We start from the raw sequence: 12,393 nt of genomic DNA on the forward strand, positions 1-12,393 counted from the left end.
CTATAATATCCTTTTTGAGGTGCAGTGACCAGAATTGGACACAGTATTCCAAATGAGACCGCACCATCGATTTATACAGGGGCGTTATTATACTGGCTGATTTGTTTTCAATTCCCTTCCTAATAATTCCCAGCATGGCATTGGCCTTTTTTATTGCAATCACACACTGCCTCGACATTTTCAGCGAGTTATCTGCCATGACCCCAAGATCTCTCTCTTGGTCAGTCTCTGCCAGTTCACACCCAATCAATTTGTATTTGTAGCTGGGATTCTTGGCTCCAATGTGCATTACTTTGCAGTTGGCCACATTGAACCTCATCTGCTACATTGACGCCCACTCACCCAGCCTCAACAGATCCCTTTGGAGTGCCTCACAATCCTCTCTGGTTCTTACCACCCTGAACAATTTAGTGTCATCTGCAAACTTGGCCACTTCACTGCTTACTCCCAACTCCAAATCATTAATGAACAAGTTAAAGAGCATGGGACCCAGTACTGAGCCCTGTGGCACCCCACTGCTTACTGTCCTGCACTGCGAAAACTGCCCATTTGTAAGAATATAAGAGAAGCCATGTTGGATCAGGCCAATGGCCCATCCATTAGCCAGTTTTTGATCCACAAGAGGATCTGTCTTTTTACTCCATGACTCTCGAGCTTACTAAAGAGCCTTTGATGAGGAACTTTATCAAAAGTTTTCTGGAAGTCAAGGTAAACAACATCTGTTGGGTCTCCTTTGTCCACATGTTTGTTCACCCCCTCAAAGAAATGTAACAGGTTAGTGAGGCAAGATCTTCCCTTACAGAACCCATGCTGAGTCTTCCTCAATAACTTATGATCATCAATGTGTCTACTCATCTGTCCTTGATAATGGTTTCTACCAAGTTTCCCGGTATTGAAGTCAGACTGACTGGCCTGTAATTTCCCGGATCTCCTCTGGAACCCTTTTTAAAGATGGGGGTGACATTTGCTACCTTCCAGTCCTCAGGAACTGTTGTGTCTTGCAATTCAGTCCTGAAGTTACAACACAGAGAACGCTACAGAGGTGACCAGAGGAAGCCCACTGGTCCCCGGATGTAGCTCGCAAATACGCTCCGCCAATCAAGATCTGTGGCGGGAAGTTTGACGGGCCAGGATTGGACCTGGCCAGATGGAGGGTTGTTCCAGGGTATGTATATAATCGGGACGCGGCCCGCGTTGCCTTGTGATGTACTCGCTAATAAAGCATGTTGCCTTCAACACGTCTCGTCACTCAGTACATTACAGGAACAGAGGCAGATTTCAATGAAAGATTACATATTTTTGTCAGGAGATCCACACATTCACTTTTGAGTTCTTTCAGAACTCTTGGATGTATGCCATTCATACCTGGTGACTTATTAGTTTTTAATTTGTCAGTCAGTTGTAGGATCTCCTCTCTTGTCACCTCAATCTGACTCAGGTCTTTCAACACCCCTTCCAAAATTAGTGGTTCTGGAGCGTCTTCTCATCTTCCACAGTGAAGACGGAGGCAAAAAATGCATTCAGCTGCTCAGCCATTTCCCTATCCTCCTTCAGTAATCCTTTTCCAAGGGCCCCACTGCCTCCCTGGCTGGTTTCCTGCTAATATATTTGAAGACATTTTTATTGTTAGTCTTTATGTTTTTTGCCATATGCTCCTCATAGGCCTTTTTTGCCTGCCTGATCACAGTCTTGCATTTGATTTGCCACAGCCTTTTATTAATCTCACTTGGACTAGCTTTCCACCGCTTAAAGAAATCCTTCTTACCTTTTACAGCTTCCATTACTTTGTTTGTTTACCATGCAGGCCTTTTCTTTGTGGACCTCCTGAAGGCACCTGGGTTTTGGCCACTGTGTGACACAGAGTGTTGGACTGGATGGGCCATTAACCTGATCCAGCATGGCTTCTTTTAGGTTCTTATGTCTGGGGCAGTAATCCTCTGTCTCCTTGATGCTTGGGGGGCCACAGTGGGGGGGCTTCTGGAGTTCTGGCCCCACTAGTAGATTTCCTGAGGGCACCTGGGTTTTGCCCACTGTGTGACACAGAGTGTTGGACTGGATGGGCCATTGGCTTGATCCATCATGGCTTATCTTATATTCTTATATCTGGGGTATTGATGCTCTGTGTTCTTAGAGCTGGGGGGGGGGGAGGCAACAGTGGGAGGGCTTCTGGAGTTCTGCCTCCATTGGTGGATACCCCTGCTGGCACCTGGGTTTTGGCCACTGTGTGACAGAGTGTTAGACTGGATGGGCCATTGGGCTGATCCAGCATAGCTTCTCTTACGTCTGGGGCCATGATATGCTCTGTATTCTTGGTGCCTGGAGGAGTCAACAGTGGGAGGGTTTCTGAAGTTCTGACCTTGCTGGTAAATGTTGTGACAGCCCCTGGGTTTTGGCCGTTGTGTGACCCAGAGTATTGCACTGGTTGGGCCACTGGCCTGATCCAACATGGCTTCTCTTATGTTCCTAGAAACTGGGAAATACCAGAGTTGCGAGAGGTGGAGAAGAAGGAGTGGGGAGTGCCCTTGCACATCCCAAGCTACTTCTGATAAGAGACCACCAAGGCAGTGCAGGATTGCTACGCAGAGGTGGGCAATGGCAAACCACCTCTGCTCATCTCCTGTCTTGATCAGGCTAGCCCGATCTCATCAGACCTCAGAAGAGAAGCAGGGTCAGCCATAGTTAGTAATTTGGGTGGTAGACCACCAAGGAAGTCCAGGGTTGCTACGTAAAGGCAGGCAGGGGCAAACCACCTCTGAAGGTCTCCTGCCTTGAAAACCTTATGGAGCTGCCATAAATCAGCTGCGACTTGACTTCACTTTCCACCAACATTGTCAGTGAACCCAGTGCTGCCTACTTGTGTCTCCTGCTGGATTTCTCCCATTGCTCGCCAGAAGTAGCATCTAAAGCATTATTCTCTTTCCCCCCTCTTCCTCGCAGGGTTTTACGAGCTAAGCGACGGCGGGGCTTCCGGGTCCCTCTCCAACTCGTCCAACTCTGTTTTCAGCGAGTGTCTGTCCAGCTGTCCCTCCAGCGCCTGCTTCTGCAGCCCCTTGGATACATCCTTGAGCAGTTCAGACGGCCGACCCAAATCGGCAGGTATGGCACGAACCGAGTTCTTGAACAGCTTTGGGCCGAAGGGACCTGGGCTGGAGGGGGGAGTGTCTCCTGAACTTGTGGTGCTCCCCGTGTGATAGCAAACGTGGAGGGGTGCAGTTTCCTGTTCCTCGGCAAGTTTTTCCCATGGTCAGAGACAATTTGGGTAAACATATGGAGCAGAAGTCATCAGAAACCGTTAGCCACAGTGTATTGTTAGAACTCTCTGTCTGGGGCAGTGATGCTCTGTATTCTTGGTGCTTGAGGGAGGCCAAAGTGGGAGGGCTTCCAGTGTCCTGGCCCCACTGATGGACCTCCTGATGGCACCTGGAGTTTTTTGGCCACTGTGTGACACAGAGTGTTGGGCTGGATGGGCTGTTGGTCTGATCCAACATGGCTTCTCTTATGTTCTTATGTTCAATTTGGATTTCTCATTGCCCCTCTTCCCCCGTCAAACAGAGGGTGGCTACTTAACTCACTTTATCTCCTCTTTATTTACTCACTTACTTTATTTATACCCAGGCCTTTTTTTAGCAGGAACTCCTTTGCATATTAGGCCACACACCCCTGATGTAGCCAATCCTCCCAAGAGCTTACAGTAAGCCCTGTAAGGAGAGTCCTATAAGTTCTTGGAGGATTGTCTACATTGGGGGTGTAGCCTATTATGCAAAGGAGTTTTGCTACAAAAAAAGCCCTGCCTTTCACCCCAGCAGGGACCCAAATAGTTGACATAATTCCTCACTCCTCAGTTTGTCCTCACAACAACCCTGTGGTGTAGATCAAGATGGATAGCCATATTAGTTTGTCTTGTAGCAGCAGAAAAGAGCAAAAGCCCAACAGTACCTTAAAGATGAACAAAATCTGTGGTGGGGCAGGAGGCATGATATGGTATAGAATTCTGTCTTGTCTTTCCCAAGGCAACTGATTCTTAGAACGATTCTATTCGTTGGGCTTTCTGTAAGGTCAGAATTTTCGCTAACGAATTTTTTTTCTCCCTGAATTTCAGATCTTATTGGGTGGATGGAATACAACAAAGGCGGTCAGCCCGAAGACCAGTCTGTGGGGAATATCTCTCATTCTCTTTCCACGCCACATTCAAATTCCCTGGATGTGGTTGCAGAAGTGCACCCTAAATATCAATGTGACCTGGTGTCCAAAAACGGGAACGATGTGTACCGGTACCCCAGTCCCTTACATGCCGTCGCAGTCCAGAGCCCCATGTTTCTATTGCCAGTAACGAGTAGCCCCCCAAAAGAAGAGGAAGACAGGGCTATCGGCAATGTCAGCGAGGTCTGTGTTGGATCTGAAGCGGATACAAAAACCAGCGCTTCCTGTCACCTGTCAAATTCTCATTCCACATCCCTTCCAATGGCCGCCAAAAAAATGGAAGGATACATCTTGAGTCTCGTGCAGAAAAAAATCCCTTCTGTGAGGACTAACAAACCGAGAACGAACCTGAACGCAGACCCCGCCAAAGGAATTTTGAGGCACGGCAGCATTTGTGCTCGGCAGGGGGCCGGCGCGGCCCATAACAATGCAATCCCTGTGAAGAATCCTAGCCAGGTGTTCCCACGTTCCACCACAGCCACCCCCGTGTTGGATAACGGCGCCTTTTCCCCCTCAAAACAACGTTTGCGAGAAGCAAGCATCGAGCACCTGGAGACCAAAAAGATTCCATTACCCTCGGCCTTCTCACCAAATTCAAACCATGAACTTCAGAGCAAACCCGCTTCATCCAGGACTGTCAAACCTCAAGAGGCTATACGGTGTCCTGTGGTTAGCAAGGGTGACGGGCCGAAGGAAAGAGCCCAAACCTTTGCGACTAAAGAAAGCCCTTGCCAGCACATGGCATCCCTGAAGGAAAACAAAGCCATCCAAATGCCCAAAAAGATACCGTTAAAAAACAATGGGGGACAAGCAATTCATTCTGTTTCACCTCCTCATGAGCCCAGGCCTTCGCTGGATTTCAAAAGCGAGGGGTCATCCTCTCAGAGCCAGGAGGAAGGGTTACTGGTGAACGCCCGGTTCGTACCCGCCCAACCACAAACAGTCAGGCTGCACAAAGGCACCAGGAGTGTCAAAATTCTAAAAAGTTCCATGGTGAAACACAGATCCCATCTTGTCACAGTGCTGGAAAACAGTCCCCTGACTGGGCGGGAGAAAGGCAAACCCACTGGCAAAAAATGCCGGTTCCCTGATGACCTGGATACAAATAAAAAGCTGAAAAAGACAACCTCAAGGGGAAAGAAAAGTGTCCATTTGCCATCCGACACCAGCCTTCTGAGTAGGCCCCCTGGTGTCCTTAAGTCCACAATAAGACCCCACGGGTATAGCAGAGAACCGGTTGTAGCCAAACCTAAGCACAAACGAGCTGACTATCGCCGCTGGAAACTATCAGCGGAGGTGTCTTATGAAGAAGCCCTCAAGAGGGCCAAAAGAAACCGGAGAGAAGGCCTTGGGGTCTACTCACAAGTTACACATCCCTATGCCAGCCCTTACGCCTATGTCGCTAGTGACTCGGAATATTCGGCTGAGTGTGAATCTCTTTTCCATTCCACTGTAGTGGATACCAGTGAGGACGAAAGGAGTAATTACACCACGAACTGCTTTGGGGATAGCGAGTCAAGCGTGAGCGAGGTTGAGTTTGTCGGCGAAAGCACGACGACCAGTGACTCAGACGAGAGCGGGGGCCTCATTTGGTCCCAGTTTGTTCAAACTCTCCCCATCCAGACAGTCACCGCTGCTTCAGAGCTCCACGATAACGCAACAAAAACCTTTGTGAAGATTAAGGCCTCTCATAACCTGAAGAAGAAGATCCTCCGCTTTCGGTCCGGCTCTCTCAAACTCATGACTACTGTCTAAGTGCATCCCAGGAATAACAAATAATGCACGCTTCAAGTGTGCAGACGTAGGGGTGGGGAACATGTGTGGAATGATATATCGGCACAAAATTTTTGATGGGCACACTCACTTGGGGACAAGGGAGCCACAAAAGCGATGCGGGCTTCTGGATCTGGGGGGATTTTGTAGCAGGGCCCCCTCATCTGCAAAGAGAGAGGAATGCGAGATTCTTTCATGCTGTTTTCAACCTTCTCAGGTGTCCCACATCAACGGTGCTGGAGCAGTGGGTTCTTTACTGGTCTTCCGGGGTTGGGAGGAGGGTCAAAACCTCCAACCTCCCCCTCCTCTGAAACGGACCAAACCCACGAGTTCCAACATTAACTTTGCCTTGATCTCCTGGTAATTCTGGGATCTTTCTGCACTGCTGTTCTTTTAGCAATCCACACGCACAGCCTTGAAATATTTGCCCAGCTACAAAGATGCCCACCGACAGATGAGCAGCTGTTCAAGTACTGCAAGCTGGAACTTTTGGTCCTAGATCAATTGGCTTGTGGGTTGGCGTGCCCCTCGGCTGATAGGAGCGCTCGTCCGCAGGAGATTGTCCTAAGTTTATGGGGTGATGTTCTTCAGGTTCGGAAGCAGGGCAGGATATGGAAGTTGTTTCCCTAATGAGATCCCAACAGGCTCGTAACACCAGGCAGAACTGGAGCCCTAATTGAGGGTACCATCTAAGGCAGGGGTGGCCAATGGTAGCTGTCCAGATGTTTTTTGCCTACAACTCCCATTAGCCCCAGCCATTGGCCATGCTGGGTGGGGCTGATGGGAGTTGTATACACACACACATATATTGGCCACTGTGTGACACAGAGTGTTGGACTGGATGGGCCATTGGCCTGATCCAACATGGCTTCTCTTCTGTTCTTAAGTGTGACACAGAGTGTTGTACTGAATGGGCCATTGGCCTGATCCAACATGGCTTCTCTTAGGTTCTTATGTATGACACAGAGTGTTGGACTGGATGGGCCATTGGCCTGATCCAGCATGGCTTCTCTTATGTTCTTATGTTGTAGGCAAAAAACATCTGGAGAGCTACCGTTGGCCACCCCTGATCTAAGGCCAAGTGGGAACTGCACCTCCTCTGTAGACCTGAAATCTGTTCTGAGATGGGGGAAACAGTCAGGCACCCCCTCCCTGCCAACCTGAGCATCCCTGGCCCCGGCAAACATCAAAGGGAGCTGACAAAGAGGCCGCATCCTTCTTTCTTGTGAAGAAAGGAGGACACGGCCTCTTTGCCAGCTGTCTTTGAAGCGGGAGGAGGCTGGGCTGAGGGTTCGCGTGAGAAGACACAGGAGGGGGCGGGGGCACAGGATTCGGCCTGGGGCGCTACAAACCCTTGTGCCGAGCCTGCTCCTTTGCATATTAGGCCACACACCCCTGATGTAGCCAATTCTCCAAGAGCTTACAGTAGGCCCTGTACTAAGAGCCCTCTAAGCTCTCGGAGGATTGGCTCCATCAGGGGTGTGTGGCCTAATATGCAAAGGAGCTCCTGCTATGAAAAAAGCCCTGCAGGGGAATAACTTTCACAAGTTAAATAAAATGCGTTGTTGAGCCGTAGCCAACTCACGTCAACCCTGTGAAGTTCTACTCCAAAGGGTTTTTAGAGCAAGAGATGAGCACAGGTGGCTTGCCATTGCCTGCCTCTGCGTGGCAACCCCGGTCTTCCCTGGTGTTCTCCATGCAAGTACTGGCCGCGGTCAGCCCTGCTTAGATTCCAGGTTCTGCCAAGATTGGGCTAGTCTGAGCGACTGAGGCCTCTCCTGCAAAAGTTACTAGCTCACAGTACATCCGCTATTCTGTGTGACCGCACAGCTTGGCAACATTTGTCACTCGTGACATGATAAGGGGCAAAGAGAGGAAAAAACTAACCTTTCCCCAGTTTACAAAAGCTCGCTGCATTCTAGTTGCCTGGACGCGACTCTCTTGCCATAAGCAACCACTTGAGCAGGGGTGGCCAAACTGAGGCTCATTCGTAACTGTTGTGTGGCTCTTGAAGTCCCCACCGCTGCCTTGGAGTAGGCATTTATTTCTTTAAATCGCTTTAAAAATTAGAGGCGCTTTTAACTTAAAATGCATTCTCCAAGCCGCCAGCTGGCTTGGTTTGGGGAATGCGTCTTAAAGTTAAAAGTTCCTTGCTTGCTTGCTTCCTTCCTTTCTCTCAGACATCGAATATTCATGTGTTGTGGCTCTCAGACATCTGATGTTTACAGGCCCGGCCCTAGGGCGTGTGGCGCCCCAGGCAACCTGGAAGCCCACTGCCCTGCCGCACCCCGATGCCTCCCTCCACGATGCCTCCCTCCCACCCTCCCAATTTTAACACCCAGGGAACCGGTGGTGAAGCGCCAGCTCCCGGGGCGCTTTCGAGTTGCCCCCCTCCCTCGCCGATCAGCTATTCGGCGGGAAAAGCTGTGGGGACGTCAGCGTCTCCTATGCAACCTTCCCACCTTCTCGGAACCTTTAGCACTGGGGCAGCGGCGGCCGCCACTTCCTCTCCACATGATCCAGGGAGGAAGCAGTGGCGGCTGCCACTCCCCCCCCCCCAGTGCCGAAGCTCCTGAAAGTGCGGGAAGGCTGGCATCTCCTATGTGGCGTCTCCCCGCAGCTTTTCCTGCCGATCAGCTGATCGGTGGGGGAGGAGGGGCGACTTGAAAGAGCTCTGGGAGCTGGTGCTTTGCCACCGGTTCCCTGGGCATTGAAAATTGGGCAGGAGGGAGGGGAAAGCAGGCAGGCAACTAGGGATTTGCCTGTTTTGGCGCCCCTGACCTGCCGGCGCCCTCTGCAAATGCCTAGTTTGCCTAGTGGGAGAGCCGGCCCTGGATGTTTATTCTATATGGCTCTTCTATTAAGCAAGCTTGGCCACCCCTGCGCTCGAACGATGTCGCCTTGCAGAATGGTTAACAAAAAAACCTTGATCTATGCAGATCCTCTCCTTGTTTCTGGTGCTGCTTCCCTCGCTTCCACATGTCTGCTGATATGCCAAAACCAAGCTCCCATGCAGACAGGACCCCGAGCAAGTGTGTATGCGCTCGTGCGTACATCTTACTTAAAAAAAAACAAGGTGCTTCTTGTAAATAATTTCCTATGTTGTTGGGTGTGTTTTTTTTTCTCCTTCTAAAATGCACATATTTAAATCTTACCGTGATGCTTAAACAACTTGACTTGGACTTCCGAATTTGTGGGTGAATGCTAGTGCCTTTCAAGTGGGGGAAAAGGGAGACCACTGTGCTAGTCTTAAGCGAAGGAATAATACCGCCAGTCTTCACCTGTGACAACTTCAAATATATAGTAATAGTTTCTGCAAGAAAGGGTCAATAAAACTTAGGTTGGGGATGGTTTAAAAGACATCCGGACTTTGACACTGAACCATACTTTGCTGCAGAAAACTTTGCTGACCTTGACTCCCGGAGGTAGAAACATGCGATTTCCAGAGTCAAAAGAACAGCCATGATGCCTGCTCACACCTGATGTCTGCCAAGTGTTTTAGAAAGTGGGTGGGGCTCTTGCCCAGGAGTTCTTCTGATTGGTCACTGGAAGTCCAATTGGCTGTTCAGATTAAAGTTGTCGCTGCAGCAGCAGCCAACATGGTATTCGTTTTATTATCTCTCATTCCTTCTCCCCGTATATATATTTAAATTACCCCCTTCTCAACACTACTTGGGCTTCTGTATTTGCATGGCCCCACCTCCTAGGGCAGCCATTTTGTCATTGGCTCCACCTTCTGCAGCAGCCATTTTGTGGTTGTGCCAACCGGTTTCTATCAGAATTCCAGTTGGCTGTTCAGATTAAAGTTGTTGCTGCAGCAGCGGTCACCATGGTATTTGTTTTATTATCTCTCCTTCCTTCCCCCAGTATATATATTTAAATTACCCCCTTCACAAAGGCACTTGGGCTTCTATATTTGCATGGCTCTGCCTCCTGTAGCAGCCATTTTGTTATTGGCTCCACCTTCTGCATCAGCCATTTTGTGATTGCGCCAACCGGTTTATATCAGAATTCCATAAGTGCCAACAGAGTCAAAAAGGCTAAGGATCCCTGCTCTACTGTTATTGGGGGGGTTTTTGTTACAACTTTATGGTCTACCAAAGCAAGAGCCCTTATTAAGGATCTCATGTGAAACTGCCTTTGATTGAGCCAGGGCATTGGTCCCATCTTTCCCAGCATTCCAAGGTCCCCGCGGGAGGTCTTCCCCAGCAGTGCCCCCAGAAGTTCTTTTAGGTGGGAACTGTACCTGGGTATTCTGGGAGGCTTCTCTCTATTCTGCCACAGAGCTATGGCCAGTTAACAATTCTGGCACTAATCTTATTAGTGTAGGCAGGGCTTTTTTTGTAGCAGGAACTCCTTGGCATATTAGGCCACACCCTCCTGATGTAGCCAATCCTCTAAGGGCTCTTAGTACAGGGCCTACTGTAAGCTCTTGAAGGATTGGCCTGCATCAGTGGGATGGAGCCTAGTATGCAAAGGAGTTCTTGCTACAAAAAAGCCCTGAGTGTAGGTATACCTTGAATAAGCACTACTGGATAAGAAAGGTACCAATCAGGGCTTTTTTTATAGCAGGAGCTCCTTTGCATATTAGGCCACACCCTCCTGATGTAGCCAATCCTCCAAAAGCTTACAAGGCTCTTCTTACAGGCTCTACTGTAAGCTCCAGGAGGATTGGCTACATCAGGGAGGTGTGGCCTAATATGCAAAGGAGTCCCTGCTGCAAACAAAGCCCTGGTACCAGTGCTAGAGATCTTGTTAATTCTTGGGGTTGTGGAAGAAAACCTGCGAATGTGGGCTTGGTTTCTCCCAGATGCTAGAAAATAGAACAGAAACAAAATTACACAGCTTTTGAATTTGGGATTTGAGTTCCATGTTTTCAGTTGCAAAGTTCTGCATTTTTCACTTACAGATTTTTAAGATCTCCCCCTCCATTTTTTTTTTAATTCAACGCCTTTTCTCTCTTTTTTTTTTTGCAAGGCTTTTTCCTGGAAAAAAGATTCTCGGGGCTTGTATTTCCATCAGTGTTTCAAGTCTGTGCCGCCGCACACAGGAACCCCCGGTGGGTCCCATGAATTGCAAACCATGGATTTTGTTTGCCGTCGGTATAGCGAACTGCGAGCACATAGTTCTACCCCTTAAACGCCGGATTACAGAGCTCTGTCATTTAATACTCCTCCCTCCAAAAGAAAACCCCCTCGTTTGCGGCCCGAATCAAATACAGAAGTAACCACAGCTTTGCTTAATATATTCCAGTTTTAGAAGCTAAGTAAAATATGGTTTTGTTTTTGCAAGTTTGACAGGCAGGATTCCAGCTGCCTTGATGGGCTTGTTGGCGGCTTATTAACATTCTCTACGCTTCTGTCGCGTGAAGAGGAATTGTGACTATAGTTTTCTTATTCAAGAAGAAGAAGATATTGGATTTATATCCCGCCCTCCACTCCGAAGAGTCTCAGAGCGGCTCACAATCTCCTTTACCTTCCTCCCCCACAACAGACACCCTGTGAGGTAGATGAAGATATTGGATTTATATCCCGCCCTCCACTCCGAAGAGTCTCAGAGCGGCTCACAATCTCCTTTACCTTCCTCCCCCACAACAGACACCCTGTGAGGTGGGTGGGGCTGGAGAGGGCTCTCACAGCAGCTGCCCTTTCAAGGACAACCTCTGCCAGAGCTATGGCTGACCCAAGGCCATGCTAGCAGGTGCAAGTGGAGGAGTGGAGAATCAAACCCGGTTCTCCCAGATAAGAGTCCGCACACTTAACCACTACACCAAACTGGCTCTCCACTGTGAGTGCCATCCACACGTTCAAATTTTAAGAATTTTACAGAAACTATGTTGGATCAGGCTAGCGGCCCGTCTGGACAAGCACTTTGTCACAGAGTGGCCAAAACCCAGGTGTCCCCCAGTGGGGACAGAACTCCAGAAGCCCTCCCACTCCAGCCCTCCAAGGCAACAAGAATACAGAACATCAATGCCCCAGACAGTGTTCTATCCATACCTTGTGGCTAATAGCCACCGATGGACCTCTGCTCCAGATGTTTATCCAATCCCCTCTTGAAGCTGGCTGTGCTTGTAGCCGCCACCACCTCCTGTGGCAGTGAATCCCACGTGTTAATCACCCTTTGGGTGAAGGACTTCTTATATGTTCTAAGCCTACTAATTAATTTCACTGAGTGCCCAAGAGTTCTTATATTGTAAGAAAAGAGAAAAGGACTTCTTTCTCTGCCTTCTCTCTCCCATGTCTTCATGTGCTAGATTTTTACGACTCTTTACGACCCCATAGACCAAGTCACCCCAGGCCCTCCTGTCTTCCACCATCCTCCTAAATCCACTCAAATTCATTTTAGTTACATCAGTAATTCTGTTCAGCCATCTCATCTTTTTCCGTCCCTTTCTTCTTTTGCCTTCTGTCTTTCCCA

The 12,393-nt window shown here is 49.1% G+C and overlaps 1 protein-coding gene across 1 annotated transcript in view; it reads left to right on the forward strand.

Moving 5' to 3' along the window:
• DACT1 (dishevelled binding antagonist of beta catenin 1) overlaps positions 1-6,395 on the forward strand; it is a 33,974-nt gene extending 27,579 nt beyond the window's left edge. The window contains exons 3-4 of the mRNA XM_060261508.1: positions 2,938-3,096; positions 4,100-6,395. Of these exons, the coding sequence (XP_060117491.1) occupies positions 2,938-3,096; positions 4,100-5,955 (2,015 nt within the window). The 3' untranslated portion in view covers positions 5,956-6,395. The remainder of the gene's footprint in view (positions 1-2,937; positions 3,097-4,099) is intronic.
• The last annotated feature ends 5,998 nt before the right edge of the window (positions 6,396-12,393 follow it).

The sequence above is a fragment of the Heteronotia binoei genome, chromosome 21 (assembly GCF_032191835.1).
Source record: "Heteronotia binoei isolate CCM8104 ecotype False Entrance Well chromosome 21, APGP_CSIRO_Hbin_v1, whole genome shotgun sequence".
Classification (NCBI taxonomy): domain Eukaryota; kingdom Metazoa; phylum Chordata; class Lepidosauria; order Squamata; family Gekkonidae; genus Heteronotia; species Heteronotia binoei.